This window comes from Rhinatrema bivittatum, chromosome 8 (genome assembly GCF_901001135.1).
Source record: "Rhinatrema bivittatum chromosome 8, aRhiBiv1.1, whole genome shotgun sequence".
In the NCBI taxonomy this organism is placed as follows: domain Eukaryota; kingdom Metazoa; phylum Chordata; class Amphibia; order Gymnophiona; family Rhinatrematidae; genus Rhinatrema; species Rhinatrema bivittatum.
The window spans coordinates 141730897-141754579 of record NC_042622.1 but is presented as its reverse complement, the minus strand read 5'-3'; the positions used below and the strand labels follow the sequence as shown (position 1 = coordinate 141754579).

General features: G+C 42.7%; 1 protein-coding gene across 2 annotated transcripts; it reads left to right on the top strand.

Annotated features, from left to right (window-relative positions):
* Positions 1–761: 761 nt before the first annotated feature.
* RNF183 (ring finger protein 183) lies at positions 762–21856 on the top strand. 2 transcript variants are annotated; one of them, XM_029613606.1, is made up of 2 exons: positions 762–848; positions 18669–21856. In XM_029613606.1, the coding sequence occupies exon 2, from the start codon at positions 18763–18765 to the stop codon at positions 19330–19332; it is 570 nt and encodes a 189-aa protein (XP_029469466.1). In that variant the 5' UTR covers positions 762–848; positions 18669–18762; the 3' UTR covers positions 19333–21856. The 2 variants fall into 2 exon arrangements, with proteins under 2 accessions (XP_029469466.1, XP_029469465.1); XM_029613605.1 differs by lacking the exon at positions 762–848 and adding an exon at positions 8662–8932.
* The last annotated feature ends 1827 nt before the right edge of the window (positions 21857–23683 follow it).

Sequence of the window (23683 nt, the reverse complement as noted above, 5' to 3'; positions counted from 1 at the left end):
CAGCTTGGTTGTCAGGTAATAAGGCCAAATCATTTTCTTCTATTGGTTTGAAGTTATAGAGGAGTCTAACCAGATCTGTTCGGGGAAAATTGGTTACAGCATGGCTATTTTCCCAAGTGTTTCATGGTTTTATCTATTTGGGTTAATTTACTTTTCAGGTGCTCTAAATTTTATACTGGTTAATTTATTTATATATACTATAATTTTTTGGTGCTTTTTTATTCTTGTGTTTTTAGTAAATAAATATTTGATTATTTTGGGATTTGATATAAGATATTATAAATAAAGTTCAATAGAAAAAGTTGATGTACAATTTTTTTTTTTATGTCATGTCAGTGGTGAAGGGTTAAATAGTTTTATGAAAGGGAAGGCATCACCAAATGAAACAAAGCTGGAGAGAGCCCCTTGATAAGAAGCTGACAGTATATCACTGATCATGTAAAAATCATTCAATTTTGTGCATTCCCCTAACTTGTCCAATGTGTTTGCCTGTATGGATGGTGTCTAATTTTTGTCTGTGGAAACATCAACTGCACAACAGCTGAGCCTTAGTCTGCTAATAATATTTAATCTGAATGACCTATTTAGCATGAATTCTGAGGTACTTAAAAGACTGCGACCTTAATGTTCATTTCAGCAAATACCAATATCAACTTATTAAATATTGTTGTATATCAGCTTGTTCTTGGAGCTCCAGCAGGAAATGGCAAGACACCAAGAATTCCAGTCTATCAGATGAAGCAGGATGTTTTGAAACATACTTTTTGAGGACTATTTCCAAGCACTCCTGCGAGAAATGCTCATAATTTGAATTACATTTCAAACCAAAGGAGAAGAATCTTACAGAGGTAAAAAGCTAATTATTTTGTAGCTAGAATTTGAAAACTGAGTAGACATTTGTTGCTATTAATTCTAGAGAAAGCAAGATATCTGTTGGGAATCGGCTGTCTGTCATTTCAGTGCAAATTACTGCACACTACATCTTTATTATTAGCAGTCCTAGTACACTGGAAAGAATCTTGGTTAACCAGATTACTAAACTTCATCTACTGTATCTATGGTTTTACAGTTCTAACTAGCTGTTATCTTAAATTTAATATTTTGATTTCTACCCTTCATAATTTTTGATTGGCTTGAATAATGGCACAAAAGTGTAGATCTGTCTTTTGGACTTCTGCAGTAATAAAATCAGCATGCAACATTATGCAATTACTGAACAAAAAATGTAAAATAGTTTAAAAAAAAACCAAAACCCACAAACTAGTTGGATAGAGATGATAGGTTTATAAGGCTAATTCAAGTTTAAAATGCAAGCTGTCAGGGGCTGGCTCAATAGGGTACAGCACTGGTTCAGCTCCTGGAGCAGGTTCTTTGTTCCTCAGATCAGCAAGGACTGGAAATTGCTGGGAAAGCAACATTCACAGTCCCTGCAATCAATCATGCATGCAGCAGCAACACCTATCAGCTCCCTCTAAAGAGGACTTGTACCAGGACGTGAGGAAGCAAGGGTCCATGTCTCTCAGCCAGTGTGCTAGCACTCTGATAAATGGATTAGACAAGATATGATAAAGGAATAACCATGACTGGAAAATAGTTTTAACACAATAAAGGTGCAAGGTGCTGTAGTACATTTAGGGCAGGTTCTCAATGAGGTAGAAGCCCAAAGGCAGGAGAAGTTTGGTATTCATTTATTGGTTTTATTCTACTCGTGGTTGCTTTGAAATATTTATTCATATTATTATGAGCTTATTATATTAACACTTTTAGATTTGATTTGATTTTATGCAAATGAGAAGAGGGGAGTGGCACCCCCCAGTCCTTGCATGTCCAGGCCTGGTCTATGGAAAAGTTGGCAGCCCTAGCAGTTCCACAGCATCTTGCGTATTCCAGCAGCCACAGAGCCAGTGGCTGTTACTGGGGAAGGCATGACCCCTGCAGAGATTCATCTGCGAAGCATGGCAGGAGAGGAGCTGCAGGGGATAATGCAGAAGGCAGGTCTCCTCGAGTTTGCATGAATTAAAAGCCATATGCATTGAGTGGAGGAGTGCAGGAAAGTGCAAACACATTCACTTAAAAAACACAGAGGCCAAGGCCAAAAACAGGAACTGGTTGTCCTCCTTATTCACCATAATTGCTTGCATGGATTTACTTAGCCATCCTTTACATGTGACTGATGGGAATCCTTGCCTCACCAATATCAATGTCTGAATGATTTTTATTGTTTTTAAACATAGTGAAAAAGAAAGCACAAGGTAGATATTTGGTTCTGATATACACCAAATCAGTTTTTATAAACCATATGCACTATCTGTCTCCTTGCTAGATTCACTGCCTCTTAGGTTTTTGGTGAGGAAATGAAGTGAGAACGCCCTGTGCTCTGGAGGCAGTGACTCTCGTAATGGGGAGGGGGGGGGGGGGTGGACTGCCTCTTATGGATCATGTAGTCTTACTGTTAGTGAAGAGAATATTATGAATTAACTGAATGATCACATAAGGTGCAGCCTTGAGGTTAAAGCAATGGCGTGAGAACCAGGGAAGCAAGGGTTTGAACCTCACTTCTTTAATTGAAACTCCTTGTGATCTTGCCTGATGTTCCCTCTTAGATTGGGAACTTTCTTGGGTAGGGGTTATTGTACATAAAAGTGAAAAAATGCTATAAGCATTCCAAATTATTATAAAACTCTTCTCCTCTCTTTAGGCGTTGCTACGGAGTGGCAAGGGGTGGCAAGTACCACCCCAAAAAGGCTTGCCCTCCCAGTTTTAGGCATTGAATCAGGCAAAGACTGCTTGAACCTCTGCCCAATCTGATGTGTTGCATAAATATACTGTGTAAGCTGGCAGCAGGATCAGTGTTTGAACAAAGTCATCTCTGTTGCGTTTGGCAGTCCACCGGTCTAACCTTGTGAGCTGCAGCCCTCACCTCCTCTGTGAACCCCCACTGCTGTCGCTCACCACTGCTGTCTGGGCCTTCGTCTGACGTCGCCACTGTCTTCTTTGCGGCCAATGCCACTTGCAGCCAACGCCACTGCTGACTCCTGTGCATCACAGGCAACCTTAGGTGCACCTCAGTCCCGAACTTAAAGGGACCATGGTTGGAGCTCCCTGTGGCCCCTATTAATGACATCAGCCAGCTAGGCCTATAAAAGGCCTCCAAATCTGGACTTCTTCATCTCAGCAATACGTCCACTACCATTGAGTAGAGCAAGTTACCTCAGTAAAAATTACTGTTCCTGCATCTGTTCCTAGATTCCAGTGTTCCTTTATTCCTGATCCTTGTCTTGGCAGTCCCTGATCTTTGTTCCTGTCTTAGTCTCATCTTTGTCCCGTGGTCATTCTTCAGTTCAGTGTCTTCTGTGTCTCCTGCTTGCCTGTGCTGTTTCATGCCTCCCTGCCTGCCTTCCTGTCCTGTCTTTCCTCGGATAGATCTCTGGTTTTGACTTCAGCTTACTTGACTTGACTATGCATGAACTCCGCTTGCTTCTGACTACAGCCTGACCTATGACTGCACCTGAACTCAGCTTGCCTCGACCTCTGCCTGACTCCTGAACTCATCTGAATGCTGCCTGCCTTGACCAATGCCGGTCTCTGATTATGCCAAAACCTAGCCGACCCTGGCCTGTGGCTCAGCCATCTCCACGGACTTCCACCTAGTCAACAGAGGCCTGTGCCTAAGCCCTGCTGACCCCAGCATCTGAGGGCTCAACCTTAATGGAACGAAAGCTGGTATAGGTGAAGCTCCAGTTGAGCCTCTGCCACAGCCAGCTCTGCCAGCCTTCAGTGGGTTCCTGCGAGGCTCCTCCATACGGATTGCACCTACTCCACCTTGGTCCAAGGGTCCACGCCCACAACAATCTCCTGCTGCCACAGAGCCAGTATCATGATAGGAGCCATGAGATAAGTAAAAAGGGGGGAAGTTGGGGACTAGAGAGTGGGTGAAAAACAGAGGGGGAGTAGGAGGCTGGGGAAAGGGGGCGATGAGATGAAAAGCTGGTGGGGAGACGAGAGGTGAAAAGAGAGACAATGGACTGGAGGGTGAGAGAAGGGGAGAATAAGGGATACAATATAGCTATGAGTGGATAGAAAGGGAAAACAATATGACTGGGAAAGATCAATGTCAGAGATATGTGAAGCAAGGGAGGAAGATAGGAGGAGAGAGAAGAAATGAAAAATGGTATGAAATCCTGGGGAAGACTACAACAAGAAAGTGGAAAAGAGAAGCAAAACAATCTAATTATTAAAAAAAAAATGCCCAGAGAACAATGGTATAAAAAAAATATTTTATTTTCAATTTTTAGAGATTCTAGTTTTGTGTCTTGCAAAGTGCAAGAGAAAATTAATTTCTGTTTCTCTTTATCTTATACTAAATTGCTCAAAGCCTCTGGATTCTTGGGAGTTCCAGTTCAGTTTTTTTCTGCGTGTTTCTGGTTCTATTTTCTGGTCCCTTTTTTTGTTTTAGGTGAAGGTCTGTCCATGTTCTGCGTATGTAACTGCGGCAAGGGATTCTACAAGTGTGTAGTTCCTGTGTAGAGATCTGTAGCAGACCATCTTGTTCTGTTTTTCATTTTGCACATCCCAAAAGGTGTATTGGTGTTTTAGGGCAGAGCTTCTTAATCATTGTGCCTCGGCACACAGCAAGATCCCTACTGTACCGTGATGGTCTCCCTTCACCCCTTCTTTCTCCTACGATAGTGTTGCACTGCAGCAGGGGCATCATTAGCACTAGGCACATGTGGCCTGTGCCCTGCATCTCAAACTCAGTGCCCCGAGTTTCAGCAGCTCCACTATTTTTTTTCAATCCCAGCTGGGTCCAGGCTGAAGAAAGAAGGCTGCTGAGCAGGCCTGGGCTCCATGGCTGAAGACACAAAACTGCTGCATTGGGCCCAGCTATATGGCTGAAAAGGGAAGGCTACTGAATGGGCCTGGGCTACATGGCTGAAGATACAAGGTTCCCGGTGGAGTCCAGGCTGAACAGTGAAAGAGAAAATGTTACTGTGTCGAGCCCAGGTTGCGCAGCCAAAGAGTGAAGGTCAATCTATGTGGTGGAAGAGAGGTGGCTAACGCACTGGAGGCAGGGCCAAAGAGACGAGACTGCTGCTGTCGTCAAAATGCACATTTGTGGGGAGAGAGTCAGTGTGAGAGTTTGTGTGAACAGTAGCATATGTGAGAGGTTGTATGTGTGTGTGAGCTTGTGGTATGTGAGTGATGCTGCATGGATCCAAGGAGGTAGCTGATACTGCATGCACATCCCAGGGAGAGAGCATTCAGGAACATACAGGAGAGAAAGAACATATGAGAGAGCTTGTGTGTGAGCATGTCTGTTAATAAGTGTGTGTGTGTGTGAGAGAGAAATTGGGAGCCTGCTTGTGTATGTGTACCTGAGAGAGAGAGAGAGAGAGATTGGGAGCCTGCTTGTTGTGTGTGTGTGTACCTGTGAGAGATTGGGAGCCTGCTTGTGGTGTGTGTGTGTGTGTACCTGTGAGAGAGAGATTGGGAGCCTGCTTGTTGTGTGTGTGTGTGTGTACCTGTGAGAGAGAGCGATTGGGAGCCTGTTTGTGTATGTGTACCTGTGAGAGAGAGTGAGATTGGGAGCCTGCTTGTGTGTGTGTCTGTGTAAGTAACCATGTTTGTGAAAGCCTGTGTTTCACGTACAGGCTCTCATAAACACACATAATCGGGTAGATTTTAAAAGGGCCGCACCTGTGTGCAAAGATACACGTTATTTTAAAAAGTATACGCATAGGTTTTAAAATACTCTTCATGCACGTATGTCGCATATCTGATTGAGTGACTCTTTATAGGGCTCAGCCTGACACTCAATACATGCACCATTGTAAGGGGGCACTTTGATTCAGTGTTTGGTGGGTGATGTTACAGAAACATTCAGAGGTATTCATTACAAAATTGACGACATTAAAGAATTTTAATGCTTATAAGTGATGAAAAGGAGTTGATTTGTACAATGCAGCTAGCAGAGACTGCAGTGTACAAATCAACTCCTTTTGTTAGGATTTTCATCACTTATAAGGTCTAAAATTCTTTAATGTCAATTTTGTAATGAATACGTCTGAATGTTTCTGTAACACACCCCCCCCCCCCCAACACCAACCCATCTCCTGAAAACTCATCCTGAATCAAAGTGCCCCCTTACAATAGTGCATATATTGAGTGTCAGGCTGAGCCCTATAAAGAGTCTCTCTCAGATATGCGACATACGTGCATGAAGAGTATTTTAAAACAAGTGATGGTGATAGAAGTCTCAAGAATTGTCACGTAATGGAATTGAGAAAAAAAAAAGATAAGATAAAGTGTCTGAGAGGTTAGAAAAATCAGATTATCTCAGAAACAAATATTAGCGGAGAGACGAGAGAGCAGATATGCAGCCTGTGTCAGAGTCCCACCAGGGACATGCATCAGCCTCAGAGGTGGGGGAAAGGATTTGCGGCTTTGCTGTACGTGCCCTAGAAATGCTACAGCTCAACAGGGCACATAACAGCTGGACAGGTTCTTGCATAGGCTGCCTGGCAGTGATTTGCTGGGGGAATTTCCTAGTATCCCCTACTTAAATTCTTGTATCTGAATAAAATGAGAAGCTTGGGAGTGTGTGCCAAGGTGGTGGCGTGGATTACAAACTGGTTGACGGATAGAAGACAGCATGTGATGGTAAATGGAACCTGCTCTGAACAGAAAATGGTGTTAAGTGGAGTGCCACAGGGATCAGTGTTGGGACCAGTTCTGTTCAATATCTTTGTGAGCGACATTGTAGAAGGGATAGAAGGTAAAGTTTGTCTATTTGTGGATGATACTAAGATCTGCAACAGAGTGGACACGCCGGAAGGAGTAGAGAGAATGAGACGTGATTTAAGGAAGCCTGAACGGTGGGTGAAGCTATAGAGGCTGGGATTCAATGCCAAGATGTGCAGTCATGCATCTGGGGTGTGGTAATCCAAAAGAGCTGTATGTGATAGGCGGTGAAAGGTTGCTGTGCACAGAGCAAGAAAGGGACCTTGGGGTGATAGTGTCTACGATCTGAAGATGGCAAAGCAATATGACAAGGTGATAGCTAAAGCCAGCAGAATGCTGGGCTGCATAGAAAGAGGAATAACAAGTAAGAAAAAGGAGCTGATAATCCCCTTGTACAGGTCCTTGGTGAGGCCTCACCTGGAGTACTGTGTTCAGTTCTGGAGACAGTATCTCAAAAGGGACAGAGACAGGATGGAGGCGGTCCAGAGAAAGGTGACCAAAATGGTGGGGGGTCTCCTTCAAATGAGAGGTTGAAGGACCTAAATATGTATACCCTGGAGCAGAGGAGGTGTAGGGGAGATATGATACAGACCTTCAGATATCTGAAAGGTTTTAATGATACACATTTGACAAATCTTCCCCGTTGGAAAGAAATCAGTAGAACTAGGGGTCACATAATGAAATTCCAGGGAGGACGACTCAGAACAAACATCAGGAAATATTTCTTCATGGAGAGGGTGATGGATGCCTGGAATGCCCTTCCAGAGGAGGTGGTGAAGACAAAAACAGTAAAATTTCACAGGGGCATGGGATAAATACTGTGAATCTCTTATGGCAGAGATGGCGAACTCCAGTCCTCAAGGGCTGCAAACAGGCCAAGTTTTCAGGATATCCACAATGAGCACGTATGAGAAAGATTGGCATCCAATGGAGGCAGTGCATGCAGATCTTTCTCATGCATATTCATTGTGGATATCCTGAAAACCTGGCCTGTTTGCGGCCCTCGAGGACTGGAGTTCGCCATCCCTGTCTTATGGCTAGAGGATGGGAATGAAGAAAAAAGTCCATGGGGGTGTTTTGCTGGTGTGGCAGTTACCACCCTTAACCAATAAGCTTTTATGCTGTTGATGTAACTCCATCATTGTTCTCTGCTTCAAGGGCAGGGGGAAAAGAGGAAAAGGGGAATTAGATTCAGACAGCAAACAACAAGGACTGTGAATTGCACAGTCTGGGAAAACAAATAAGCATGGGAGTAACTTGCTGATACGGCGGTTATTACAACCCTTAACCTATAAGCCTTAATGCTGTTGATGCAACTCCAACATTGTTCTCTGCTTCAAAGGCAAGAGGTAATGGGGAATCGAACTTTGACAGACCAGGAAACTGATAAAGGTGGCTTGTATGCCCAGCAGTTACTACCATAAGCTTGCTGGGCAGACTGGATGGACCATTTTGTCCTTTTCTGCCATCATTTCTATGTTTCTATGTAAAGGGATTGAATTAGCAAAAGTTTAAAACTTGTGAGCAGTAGCCCCAGCCATCAAAGCTTTATCCCTGGCCTAGTGATTAGAGCAATGGGTTGAGAACTAGGGAAGCCTTGACCTTACAAGTTTCAAACTTGTGCTAATTCCAACTCTTTTTGTGTTGGTTACCATATGGTCAATATATGCACAGGCATTTTTCTGTGTATATGAATACAGATGTATCTCACTGACTGAAGCAGAACAGGCCAGATCCTTGCAAAGAAACACTGGTAATGGAAAAGGGGCCCCTTGGTAAGAAACTGGTATCATTATCACATCACTGCTAGCTGGGTTTTGTCTCCTGGCTGCATTCAGGGTGTGTGTACCTGCTGCCACCTCACCCCCTCCACTCGCAGGTGTCAGGTGAATGCTCGCTGGTGGCTCCCATGGAAACTGGCTGCTGCCTCCAGGCTGTGCGGCAAGGAGTCAAAGTCCCCGGGTCTGATAGGAGTGCAGTGCTTGGCCAGGGCGACAGAAGCTGAAAGTGGAGACACAGGCGGCTGCGGCTCTTCCTGCTCCTCTTTGTCTTTTCCTGCCATTGAGGGTCCCTCTTTGTCTCAGGAGGAGTCTGGACACGCAGGTGTACTGCGGTTGCCTGCCATGATATCAGCCTGCAGGAGAGAGGGCACAGGAAGGAAAGCAGAAACACAGACATGAACACGGAACTGGTAAGTTGTCAGGATTCCATTTCCAATGTTTTGATTCTTTATTGGTTTGTGTGCTAGGGGTGGGAGGAGAGAGCTTTTGGTGCTGTTTCTAAAAAAAAATAAATAAATAAATTATAGAAAGTTGCAGAAAATAAGCCTCCTGCTTAATAGCTGTTTACTGGGTCCAGACTTTCCCTTTCGAGCTTTTGAAAATGCACGGTCCTCTCTATCTGCAGCTTCCGTGGCCACATAAAAGATTCGGTGCAGATTCTTTGTTTTCAGAAAAGTCTAAATCTGTTGCGTTAGCTGGGAAGAATGGGGTTTGCGGGTAGTTTGCTTTGTTTTGCATTGTGCAAAAAAGTGAAATTCACTAGCTGTGTAGGTTTCCCCAGTAGTTCATCAGAAATTTCATTTTATTATCATTAAAATCTATCGTATTTTTTGTTTCTCTTCTTTTAATCACCTTTTTGTATTTGTGGCATTGTGAGTGTCTTGGGGTAGCCAGAGAACAAACTCAAGCTGGCAAAATCTTTCATAAACTTCTTTACTTGTGACAAGAAATAAACAAAAGCAGCTCTGCTATTCTTTGCAGTTCAACAAATGTAGTAGTTCAGCAGTATTCTCTTTCCCTAGGGTCCCTGAGCCTCCTGGGCCTGGCTAGTTAAACTCTTTTCCCAGGAACCTCTACCCAGGACCAGGACCCCCTGCTGTATTAAGTTTAAGATGGACTGGGCCAGTTCTTTGGAACCAGTCTTTTAAGGTGCTCTGGGGTTTTCCCCTGTATATACCCCTTCTCATCCCCTCCCCCTTAGCTCAAACCTGTCAGGTTGAGTGCTTGCCTTATTAGGGGTATATTCCTAAGCATGCATCTCTGTTTTCCTTCCCCCTCCTACACAAGGGCTTTCTAATCAGTTAAGGATTCACAGGTTGGTCTCCTTTAGCATTGGTTAAGCCAGCAATAAGTCAGGTCCAAAGAGACTTACAGTGGGGATTATCACACCCCAGGACCACTGAGTAGGGGAACTCAAGAAGTACTTCTAACTCTACCCTGCTTGCCCTGCCAGCACCACCTAGTAGGTGGGGTATTTTGGCTGATACCCATGCATACAAGCAAGTGTTGCTTTCTTCTCTTAGTTGATATGTAATCTTTGAGCTAACTCCTCCTTAATGAATGTCTTGCTGCACTCTGAATCGATCTTGGCTTGTGTCAGACAGTCATCCAATTCAACAGGGCTCACAAATTTAGAAAGTTCCCCATATGGACCATCTACGAAATTACAGCTTTGCATCTTCACAAAAGTCCATGCCTATTTGCGTCCCCACTCTTCAGCTTCATGATAGGGACAATCCTTGATAACATGTCTTCCGCTCTAGACTTGCTCTGGACTTGCTGTAGACTCACTCTGTTTTGACTTCAACAGTTCCTACAAATGGTTCATCATTCGCCTTCTTCAGTAGACTGCGCTGTCTCTTGCTCTGCTTCTCTAGCCTACATTTGCATTCTAGGTCTGCAAGCCATAGGCAGTCCTTGTCAGCATGATCTTCTTTTTTACAGTAGGAGTAGGCTCGCAGTCACTGCACTTGTTGTACTTCCACACATCCTACAAAGGTTTCCTCATTCTCTTCCCTACCATACAGGCAATGTTCCTCTTTATGCTGCCCAGCACAAAGTGAGAAAAAAGAGAAAACATCTATAATCTCATTACTTGTTTGGGCAGGCACCTTCTAAAATGGCGACCATCCTTCCATGGGAGGTTTTCCTTTGCTAGTGGGTACTTTAACCTTCGATGCTGGTTGAGTCACCAAGCTGACCTCCATCAGTTCGCTTCTTTCATAGTGACAGTCCCTGGCCAAGTGGCCTCGCTTCCACAAGATGTGCAGTCTCCACAGTTGAAATAAGCGGAGGACGTTGATGGTTTGCTCTAAGTTCAAAGGCAGAGCTGTCCTGCTCTGGGGGACTGTTGTTTGGGTTCCATACTCTCACTGCTGCAATAGGAAGCCTGTGTGGGTTGCCATTCTAATCTTCGCTCTACTTCTGGCATCAGTTGAGCCTGATAAAGGCATTCGCCACTTCCAATGCTTTATCCAGGGTGAGCCCTGCTTGTCGCCATCCCAATTCTGCATAGTTCAGTCCAGCTCATCCAGGAACTACTCCAGCAGGACCTGACAGGCTGTCTCTTGGCTTGTCTTTACCTATGGCTGTAGCCATTTCTATCTGGCATCTTTAAGCTGATGGAAAAGTCTGTGTGGAGTTTTCCTGGGTTGTAGGGTACTCCTTCGAAACTGCTGCTGGTAGGTCTCTGTCATATAATCCACTCTTTCTAGTATGATGGTTTTGACAGCGAAATAAGTGGCTCTCCCATTGGGATTGGCCGCTTGAAAAGCTGCTTGGCTATTACCAGGCGTAATTTGCTAGGTATGTTGTCCAGCTGGCTTTTGGCCAACCCGTCAGGTGGGCAGATCTTTCAAAATTCTTTAAAAACATGTCTGAGTCTTCCACCAACGTCATCTTAAACAGGACCAGAGGTGGAGACCACGCCTCTGTCATCGTGGTTTGCATTGCTTGTGCCAACTGTTTCAGTATTGTCTGCCGGTGGATCACCAATGCCAGCTGCTGGTCAAATTGTTCAGTCGGGTTTGCACCACCCCGCAGGTTTTCTGCTGCACTTCAGTGAGGGCCTGTACAGCTTGCTCCACTGACTCTGGTATCATAAAAGTTTGTTGAAGGGCTCTGCCCCGTTCTGGAACACTCAAACACAACTCTCTTTCTCCTTGCAGGAAAAGGTAAAATAAACCCTGCCTGTTTGTCTCTGACTATCAATATAAATCCCTCACTCCAGACAAAGCTATCTTTCTTAGCCAGCTGTAAAATTAAACTTTCGGCGGAGATGCTGCAGCAAGGCCCAATAAGGGAGCAAGAAAAGAATGGCAAAAAAAATATACCCCTTTCTTTTTCTTCTTTTGGCGTGGTTTCTCTGCGTATGCAAGGCTTAGCTCAGAAATCCCCAGACTGACATCATATGTGGCACCTTGGAGGAGTCTGGACTCAGGCTAGACTCTGGCAAGATCTTTCATAAACTTCTTGATTTGTGACAAGAAACAAAACAAAAGCAGCTCTGCTATTCTCAACAAACTAATTTTATTTATTTATTTGTTTGTTTGGTTTTATATACCATCATTCGGTGCAGCCATCATAACGGTTTACAAAAATCAAACAGAGAATAAACAATTAAAACATAGTTGCATAAATTAACAGTGGGAGAGATGAAGGGATGGGGGAGAGGGATTCTCCTTCTCTAAGCTTCCTTCTCTTCCCTTGCCCTGGCTAGTTATACTCCTTTCCTGGGGACCTCCCACCCAGGACCAGGATTCCTTGCTATATGAGGTTTAAGGTGGACCAGGCCAGTTCTCTGAAGCTGGTCTTTTAAGGTATTCTCGGGTTTTCTCCTTACATACCCCTTCCCAGTATTATTTTGATCATGCATGTACAAATTGTCATGCAAATAAAGTTTTCTGAATTGGAATGATTTTTAGTTTGGTTTGGGATTACCAACGGGCTATGGACTTGTAATTCCTGCTGTTTCTCAGAAAAAATGGAGTTTACAAGTTTGTGGATGCAGTGGGGTAAAGCCAGTCTGACATGGGGCCCTTGAGTAACTCATACTTTTTATACCTGTGTAAGGTGTCACTACTGTCTGAGTACATGGAAATTTATGCTTTTTGGTTTGGAAAGGGAAAATGTCATGCTAGTTTTTCATGGAAAAATAAAGCATTTGAAGTGTGGTATCTTGGAGGACTTTTTAAAATGATTTTATTGGGAGACACAAAGAAATTGTAAACTTTCAATAGTAATCTGTAACCTGATAAGAATCAAGTTACACATATATAAAAATGTCCATTAATAAAAAAATATTTGAAAAAAAAAATTGTCCACATTACCGTTCTGCTAGATGTAACAATTTCCCTTTTTATAAGATGTTTTGGGGATTCTTTATCGAGGGTTGCATAGCTGTGGGTGATTCTGATTCTGGTAGGAAACTTTTGTCTATTCCTGTTTTTTTAAATCTTATCCCAGTACACTGTGGGATTTGTTATCCTATTTCTGCTGTATGAAATGAGTACTGCAGGGAGCAGGTGTAAATAAAATCTAGGCCTGCTCTAAAGGCTCTCACTGGAGCCTGGATCAGTCCTAGGGGTCCATAGGGTAACCTCATATCTATTTCCTGTTTGCTTCCTGACACTTTTCTGGCTTCTTGAATGCGTTTGACTTGTTAAAAATTATGGGCCTGATTTTAAAAAGCTTTTACTCGAGTAAAACTGGGTTTTACTTGCATAAATGCACTTAACCCGTGTTAAATGGGCTTTTGAAAATTGCTACAATATAAGACATTGAATTGTCCAGAGGAGTTACTCATGTTAGTGCACTTTAATTGAGTAAATGGATTTTGAAAATTACTACAATAGTATGTTATATTTACACACTTAGAGGTAGATCTTAAATAAGTACATGCGCGTATCTTATAAAATCCGGGGTCGGTGCACGCAAGGCTGCGCAAAATCGGCAGCCTGCGCGCGCCGAGCCGCACAGCCTGCCTCCATTCCCTCCGAGGCCGCTCCGAAATCAGAGCGGCCTCGGAGGGAACTTTCCTTTCGTGTCCCCCCACCTTCCCCTCCCTTCCCCTATCTACCCCATCCCCCAGACCTACCTAAATCCCCAGCCCTACCTTTGTTGTGCAAGTTACGCCTGCTTGAAGCAGGCGTAACTTGTGCGCACCACCTCGGCATCCCCCGGCACAGGCTGCAGTGCCGGGGGACTCAGGACCGCCCCCCCCGCCCCCCCCCCGAACCGTCACCACGCCCCCCAGATCCGCCCCGGACCACCCCCTGACCCCGGGCACACCCCCTCCCGCCCCTTTTATGAAGCCCCGGGCCTTATGCATGTCCTGGGGCTTTGTGCGCACCGGCGGCCTATGCAAAATAGGCGCGCCGGCGCGCAGGGCTTTTAAAATCTAGCCCTTAACTCCTTTGAAAATGACCTCCTATATTTTTAAAAGAGCACTTTAGCTAAGACAACTAAATCTGAAGTCCTTGATTTAAGACGTTTCAATTTACAACAATTCAGAATTACAGAGTTTCTAAATTGATACCCAGTTTCCAACTACAACACTTATTTTGACTTTAAGACACCACAAATGTCTCCCAACAGGGACCATGAGGCTGGCAAAGTGACATCAGTAGGAAGAGTACTACAGACTACCTCTCTTGCACATGGTATCAGTGCAATGTCCTATAGACATGCCTTGGCACTTTCCTCTTCAGACAAAAAAAGTAACGTTCAAAATATCTGTGCATTTTACAGTACTGTATATTATTAAATTCCAAGTCATTTTGGTGAAAATAGGGTACTTGGCCCTGGTGCTGGAACCAATACCCCATTTATAACATTGTGCAATAACAACAATCGGACTTAAGACTCGGTTTTCAGGAACCAATTGTGTTTTAAGTATGAGGACTTCCTGAATATACTCTCAGAAGAACAATACCATTTTAACAGAAAAAGAGGTGTTACCATGGCGATGTGTGGCAAAGCATGGTAATATTTTCTTACAACTACTATTAATTGCATCAGTAGCATGGGCTCTTCTTAGTATTTGGATAATTGCCAGGTTCTTGTGGCCTGGTTTTGGCCTCTGTTGGAAACAGGATGCTGGGCTTGATGGACCCTTGGTCTGACCCAGCATGGCAATTTCTTATGTTCTTATTGTAATGTGCCAGTTTCCTACTGGTCCTATCAAGGAATCCTATACTCCTGAACTGGCTCCATAGACCTCAGAGGAGTGTGGGCATTTAGGCCTCCTAGCTAACTAAACATATTTATTCTTTTTTATTTTTAATTTATTTATTTATTTTTTTTACAAACAAGCTGATCCAATCTTGAGTTTACACCTTTGAATGCATGCGGGAAATCCATGCATGCAATGGAGTAAAACCAGGTCTGTATCGTTCTATTTGTAAAAAACAAAATCTGGCACCACCTCATGCAGGTTAATCTAAAAAGACTGATCTAGCCTCTATAGTTTTGTTTTACTCAGGGAAATCAGAATTACAAGTCCTTGCATGCAATGGGGTGAAACCAAGGCTTCTTTGAGTTGACCTGCACAAGGTGACAACCCTGCATGAAATAAAAGAGCGAAACTGCAGACCTAGAACTTCAGACTGAAGCCTCAGGATCCATATCTGGTCCCCATTTCCCCCTGCATTCCTTCTTTCTTCAGTAATTGCTATTCTTGTTTCACATATTGCTTGCTCCAGGGATCACTGGGATTGGATGTTTGGCAGCTGGGGATGCTCTTATACTTTAATGAAAAAAAAATAAAAATTATATATACTGTATATAGTGCCCAAATCTGGAAGTATTATCAGCCTCTTGGAAGTCCAAATAGTAAGAAAATATAATAATTGGAATGAAAAATGACAATCTTTATTCATTTCCGTTCAACCTGGTGAAGTCAATATTCAAAGCTGGCCGTTTAAGTAACTTAGCCTGATTTAACTTATCCAACTAAGGAGGTCATGCGATACCTAGATCGGGGTGGGTTCTGGGCGGCGTCCGCACCGGAAGGGGAGGAGTCGGGGCGGCTCTGGGGTGGACGCCACGAAGACGTTGCTGACGGCGAAAAGGTAAGGGCCCTTTTCACTGCCAGTTTCGCGCTGAATAGCACCACCTTTTACAATGGCACTATTGGGTGCGAAAGCTGGCAGCGATAGCACCGCGGAGGTGCGATCGCTGTCGGATTTCTCAGGCCTGCCCCCCCCGTTACCGCCAGATTTTCTAAGGTCTGTGACCTCAGAAAATCCAAGCCTAAGTTACCATGCATATTCAGCGGCATGGAAAAGCCGCTAAATATCCACGTATATGTGCGCATTTCGCTGGATAATTCTACCTTGCTAAACTTAGATCTGCCCTTTGGGGCACCTAAACATATATCCCTAACTCCAAATATCGGTATTAGATGCGTAAGTAATATATCTAACTCACTCTGCCCCAATTCGCTCAGTTCACTCCCATTTTTTTTTGTGTGTACATTTTAGCCACATAAAGGACTCGTATGGCTAAGCAGCGGCTACTGAACATAGGTGCATATTCAGCAGCTGCTGCTGCTTAGCCACATAAGTCCTGCTTATCTAGCTAAATAGCTCTGAATGCACTTTGAATATTGACCTCCCTATTTTTAGAGGGTTTACTATTTTACAGATCCCCAGAGCTAGCTGCAGGAGTTGCTGAGATGATCTAATTCCAAAGTAACATCAGAACAAGCAAAATTAAAGTACTTAGAACAAAAGTGTAGAAGGCAGGAGATGGGAGAGTGAGAGGAGGAGTGGCTAAAAGGATAGGCCAAACATACACCAGCTACAAGACTTGGTTATGTTTTTGGAAGTCTGTAACGGCAGAGAATACATTAATTTCAGTTCATAGACACCTTGATGACTGGCAGTATTGCTGACCAGATTCAAATTTGTATTAATTCAACCCCTTTTCATGTGCCCAGTATATGGACACAGATCTTTCTTAAGAACATAAGAAGTTGCCATACTAGATCATACCAAGGGCCTATGAAGCCCAGCATCCTTTTTCCAACTCTGCCCAATCCAGGTTACAAGTTCCTGGCAGTACCCAAACTTTAAGTAGACCCCATGCTACTAATGCCAGTAACAGCAGTGACTATTTCCTAAGTCAACTTGATTAATAGCAGTTTATGGACTTCTCCTCTAGGAACTTATCCAAACTTTTTTTTAAACCCAGCTATAATATCTGCCCTATCCACATCCTCTGGCAATAAATTCCAGGGCTTAATTAAGCACTGAGTGAAAAATAATTTTTTCTGATTTGTTTTAAATGAGCTACTTGCTAACTTCATGGAGTGCCCCTTAGTCCTATTATCAGAAAGAGTAAATAATAACCGATTTACATTTACCTGTTCTAGTAAACTGCTCATGCTAAGGGCATTTTTAGCATACATAAGCTGATATTCTCAGAAAGATGACAAGGACTTTCTAAAAAAAAATAAATCTCTCTCTATATAGATATCTATAGATATCTATATAGATAGATCTCGATAGATATAGATAGATATCGATAGATAGATATCCCCATTTCCCCCTGCATTCCTTCTTTCTTCAGTAATTGCTATTCTTGTTTCACATATTGCTTGCTCCAGGGATCACTGGGATTGAATGTTTGGCAGCTGGGGATGCACTTATACTTTAAAATGAAAAAAAAATAAGTTATATATACTGTATATAGTGCCCAAATCTGGAAGTATTATCAGCCTCTTGGAAGTCCAAATAGTAAGAAAATATAATAATTGTAATGAAAAATGACAATCTTTATTCATTTCCTTTCAACCTGGTGAGGTCAATATTCAAAGCTGGCCGTTTAAGTAACTTAGCCTGATTTAACTTATCCAACTTATCTATCAATATCTATCTATCTATCTATTGATAGATAGATAGATCTATATCTCTATATATAAAAGAATCATTGCACTAGTTTATTTCAAAACAAAAGTGACATTTCACAGTTAAAAATTTGTAGCTTGTATGTTTTTTCTTGATAAATTGGATTTTTTTTTGTACTTGGTAAATTTTGTACTGGTATACTGTTCAAAAACAAAACATAAATGATTTTCAATAAAAAATTGACTTTGTCCAGAGTCAGAAGTATGAATCTTTATGCAAAATTATGCAAATTTGCCACATAATTGCTGCAGAATTAAAAACAAAATCTGCCACAATTTTCTAATTCTTGCCCCAGGATCTTGAAAATTCTAATACCTATCCTCTGCTCTCAGAAACTGTAACAGCTTATACATAATCAAGATGTGAGAGGCTAGAGCCAAGCCTTTTACAGTTTTAAAAGTCCTCGCTAAAATTTTAAACTTTAAACTGGCCTTTCACTACGACCGGCCCTCATTAGAATTTATTGCTAAACTCTTAATTAGTTGTAGGTGATTAATTGACTCTTTTGGTAAACCTATGAAAAAAATTCCAACAGTCAAATCATGAAAAAAATGAATGCATGAATTAATCTAATAAAGGCTTGTTGTTCAAAGAAGGGATGGAGATTGTTGTAATCTACATGACTGAAAAAACGACCCTTCAACAATGGACAGAAGATGGGGCTCCTAGGAGAATGGAATCCAACTCCGAACTTGAGCATGGACTGGTAATGCCATCTCATCCGGCTTCAGTTCTGGAAAATTATTTAGCTTCCCCCGTCTCCTAAACCAAATAAACTTAGTCTTTTTAAAATTCAAATGCTTCCTATTAGAGCATAACCAGGTTCTAATGTTAGATAAACAATTTAACTCCTGCAGGGTATTAGTGTTTTCTGTTTTCATAGAGATGTATAATTGGAATCGTCTGCATAGAACTGAAAAGAAATATCAAATTTCTGAATTTCAATAGCTAGTGGAGCTCAGCAGATATTAAAAAGTAGGGAACAAGATGGAACCGTGTGGCACATCACAATTCAATGTACCAAGGCAAGAGCCGTTATCCCCCAGGATTACCATTTGGGAGCTGACTCCTCCAATGCCTAAATTGCTTATATGATTCAATTTCATTTGAACTTTTGTGTCTGCATGTGGTCTGCTAAACTCATATATCCACACATCTTTGAATAATTATATTGGTTCAATAAAGGGAATTCAGTGCTTGGAAGGTAATCATCACAATGCCTTTAATTTTCTTCCAGGAGCCTTTGTCTGATCTCTTTTTCCTCATGGCACATGGAGCATGACAGCTGAGCTGGGGAGATGACAAGGGAGAGGATCACTTGAGCCTGCAGCATGGCTGAAGGAATAAGCAGGGAGCCTGAGGCTGACTGCCCTGTGTGCTGGAGCCCCTACAACAATACATTCCGCACCCCAAAGCTGCTGGACTGTGGGCACTGCTTCTGCCTGGAGTGCCTGGCCCGTCTCAGCCTGGTATCCCAGCCCTGTAGTAGGCTGCAGTGCCCACTATGCCGCCAACCCACTGTGCTTCAGCCCAAACAGCCCATTACGGATTTGCCTACCAACTCAGCTGTGCTGGCCCAGCTGAGGCTAGAGCCCAACCAGATCATGCTGGAGGGCCGCCAACTGTGTTTCAAAGATTCACGCACGTCCCGCTTTTTCACACGGCAGCCCACGGTGTACACACTCACCCTTGGCATGGAGCAAGGAGGCCAGCCAGAGATGTCCCCAAACCAGGTGCACCCCCACCCAGCCACTATTCCCAGCCACAGCTCCCTATGCCACTGCTTTCGCAACCCACAGTTTCGCATTTTCCTTTACTTGATGGCCACTATGCTCAGTGTCACTCTTCTGCTCATCTTCTCCATCTTTTGGACTCGAAGATTCCTGTGGGGCATGGGCTGAGGGCTAGGACACAAGTGCAGCAGGATGTCTGATGAGCTCTCCAACCCTCGGGGGCAGAAATACCAACATACTCTGGCCTAATGGAGACCTACCGTGTTTGTATAATAAAATGTTTTGATAATGGTGTACTAGAATAACATACTGGGTGTGTATTTGTATTGGAATAGCATGTTAGTAATGGTGTACAACAACAACACACTTAAGATGTGTATGTTTATGCTTGTCTAACATGTTGGGTGTGTATTTATTCTGGAATAAGTGGAATCCTAGGTGGTTATACCTTCTAAAATACTAACAATCAAGATGTTATAGTACATGAGCTTAAAAGAACTCACATAAGAACATAAAAAATGCCATACTGGGTCCATTGAGTCCAGCATCCTGTCTCTGACAGTGGCCAAGTCTGGTTGCTTGAAAGAAGTGCTCAGCAGATTCTAATGAGGAGATCCATTCCTTATTGTTCATTCCCCGATCCCAGCAGTAAGCCTTAACTGGTTAATAATTGTAATGGACCTATCCCAGCATTATGTACAGTTGGAGGGTAATTTTACAAGCCATTTACTTGGGCAAATTGGTTTGGCTGAGTATTGCTTTCCTCAGTGTGGCTACATATGATATACAGGGTCCAGAACACATGTGCTTTATCTGTACTATAAAAAGTTATTCCTTTGGGCCAATTTAGGTTGGAGGGAGCAAAATAATGTGCATACTTGGTACTCTGTAAAGTACAAAGGCTCACATTAACAGGCATCCAATCAGGCACACAATTCTCCCAGGCCCTGATTCTCCCAGGGCACCAACCATTAGGACCCTGGGAGAATCATTTGAGACAGGGCGAGAAATGCATGCACACCAGACCACAAGGGCCTGCAACAGAAGAGAGGAGAGTGTGCAAACTCATGCGTTCTGCCTGTTTCCTAGGGAGAGGTGAGGTATGGCAGCAGTGGACTGGGCCTGCACAGCTACCCTCCACCTCTCAGCAGCTGGCCTGCAAGGAGGTAACAAGGGAGGAGATGAGAGAAGAGGGGGAATGGTGTTGCTGCCCTCATTCCTGCGGGAAGGAGAGAGGTGCCAAATTATTAGGGGGTGGGAGTGCTGAATTACTGGGGGAGGAGTGCTCAATTACTAGTTTGCCCTGGGTGTCAACTTTTCTTAGTCGGTCTCTGAAAGTTATGCGCTCTATTTTACCCCCCACCCCTGGCCTCTTGCCATCCACACAAATATCAGTACAAAATGTGCAGGTGTGTTTAAAACCCATACTTTTTGGCTACTGATTTCAAAGGGGAACAATGTGAGTTTCCTTTTGAAAATTGATTGCAATATACGTGGACTAAAAGTGCCCCGTGCAGGTGCGTTTAAAACACATACTTTTTGGCTACTGATTTTCAAAGGGGAACAATGTGAGTTTCCTTTTGAAAATTGATTGCAATATACGTGGACTAAAAGTGCCCGTGTACATAAAAAATATTACAAGCTATTCAAATTTGCCCTCATAGTTGGAATTATTTTTTCCCATGTGCATGACTGTGCACTTTTCCATATTATTTTTATCTGCCCTTTAGATGCCCAGTTCCTAGTCTGATGAGGTCCTTCTTCAGTTCCTACATTCTATTGTGTTTTATCTGCTTTAAATAACCTTAATGCCATTTTCAAATTTGATCACCTCATTCTTTGCTCCCTTTTCTAAATCAGGATCTGCAGCCTCTGCAGGGAAACTGAAGATTGCCCCCATCAGACTTAAAAAAAAATAAAAATGGTCAAAGATTTGGAAAATGAGCTTCAGTGCTAAAATCATGTATTTGGAGGTCACAAAATCAATTTGCCATCTATTAATTAAAAGGACAAGATCTGAAAACTGTCAAATAAGAAGGCTATGAGTAATCATATCAGGTGACTGGGAAAGCTAAGTAGCAGTGATCCACAGCAGATAACCGTATAACTACTGATTTATGTGTTTTCTAGCGGCTGTTTCCTGCTGCTAGATAGACAGATAAATCAGAATTTATTTGGGTAAGTGGTGGCGGCAGCTGCTGCCATTTATCTGGGTAGCCTGCCAGGGATGCCTCCACCGCCTTTCCTAATTAAAATGCACATTCAACCTGTGCCGAATGCACATTTTACAGTTTTACACATTTTTTTTATCTTCCGATGCATTAGCATATAATTAGTTTACTGCATCGGGAATTAAAAAAAAAAAAATCTTGGTCTTAAAAATGGGCACTGAAAACCAGTGGCACATTTATTAGTGCCAAGATTATTGCTATGGCCTGTTAGACTGTAAGCCCTCTGGGGATAGGGAAATATCTACCGTACCTAAATGTAATCTGCTTTGAAGTGCTGAAATAAATAGCAGTGGGCAGAGTTAGATCAGGGAAGTGAAAGTACATTTGGAGTTAGAATTGTATTTATTTGATTTTTATATTCCGCTTTTCGGCACTTCAAAGTACTGTAATTATTTCCCTGTCCCAAGAGGGCTCACAATGTGGCTGGGTCATTTATCATTTCACATTAGGGCCTTAATGCTAGCAGAAGTACAAACAGCAAAGTTGACATCACCAAAGATGAAAGGTAAAAGAGGAATTGATTTGTATAAAGTTATATATATATATATATATGTATATATCTTGGTATAACTTTTTTTTTACATTGACTTGAAATAAAAGGTGCACCTATTATTCTGGCCACATTTGATTTTAAAAAATCTCTTTCGCTTGGTCCACACTTCAGCTGTCCAAGCTATTCATTCTCACAGAGCTAAGGTCTGCATTATTGGGCATTAGAGAGTCTATTTTGGGGGGAATAAGGGGTTAGTTACAGTGAGTAACCCTCTTTACTTGAAAAATTATGCCGAAATTAGCTTTTGGTGCCTGTGAATTGTGAATATTAAATGCAACTGAAGGAAATAAAAACAATAGTGCCATGTGTCAATTATTAGACAAAAATATTAATAAATTGTCTATATAATATGTGAAAAATAATCCGATTTGTAAAATAAAATGATTTTAATTTCTAGCTATCTTTGTTGTATGTTATTTTTTTTCCTTGTGATATCCTTGGTCTGTCCTCTGCTTTAATCTCATCTGTCTTTTCCAAACTCCTTTTCCTATTCTCATTTTCATTTTAACTTTTCTTCTCCCTCTCTTCTGCTCCTGTATCTATCTGTTTCTCTTCACCCGATCACTTTTTTATCTATCCTTCTTGTCATCTTCATCTTCTTCACCTCTCAATCCATTTCCCCCACTTCTTCTCCCTGTCTTTCATTACACCATTGACCCTTCTCTTTTCTTGTCCATTTCCTACACTTTCACATTTCTACCTTTCAACTTTCTATTAATCCCTCCATCTGTACTTTCCCTACCATTCTTTGTTTCACTGTTCTAATCCCTCCCACCATGATAGCTGGGTCACTCTCCCCTCCCCCGTAAGTCCTAACTCACATAGTCAGCTTAGAGCCTGTGCCAGAAGGACTTATAGTGGAAGAAGGATGACAGCATCCACAAGATTAAGTACAATATGAGAGGACACTTCATAGTTTCCATGGCTGCCTCTCCTTGCAGGTGCAGTGCCTCTAAACTGGTTGACATCAATGAACCTCATTTGTAAGGCAGGGTATGTTGGGAACAATCTCAGTCTCTGAAATGTACTGTTAATGCCCTTCTGAGTACCTGCTTTGTGCCAAACAGAACTTCACATAATTAATATGTATAGACAACATATCAAGGTGAGCTTGGAAATTTTTAAATCAGTCTAGTGGTGACAATTGGGATTATTTCTGTATTTTTTGCCATAGTCACTGGATACTGAAACCTCTGTCAGCAATGCTTTGGCTCCTTGACCTGGCTACTGTTGTTCTCAGTCCTTGCCTTGTGGCCTCTGGCCCTACTTGCTTCTTGCTTTGTGGCCTATCTTGGCCTAGTCTTTGTGGCCTATGTGCCTTCCTGTTCCTTGCCTTTTTGTCTATGACCTTCCTGCTCCTTGCCTTATTGTCTATGGCCTTCCTGCTCCTTGCCTAGCTTTATAGCCTCTAGGCCTTCATTCTCACTTGTTCCTTATCTAGTGCCCTCCGAGGCTTCTTGCTTAGTGGCCTACAGGCTTCATACATCCCTGCCTTTAGATCTTTATGTTTCTTGTTCAGTCTTGCCTCTCTTTCTAGTCTTGAACTATCCCTGTCTTGTTTCGTCTTGTGTCTGTCCAGTCCTGTTTCCGTCCAGTCCTGGCCTGTCTCTATCTTCCCCATCAGTAACCTTTGCTTTTTCCATTACCCAATCCTCTTCCTCCAGTTGTCTCTGTCCACAGCCTTGCCTGGTCCAGCCTGTCCACAGCCTTGCCTAGTTCAGCTTGTTCAAGCCTT

Excerpts from the sequence above, each read along its gene's own strand:
- RNF183 (XM_029613606.1), top strand. The coding sequence starts at position 18,763 with ATGGCTGAAGGAATAAGCAGGGAGCCTGAGGCTGACTGCCCTGTGTGC.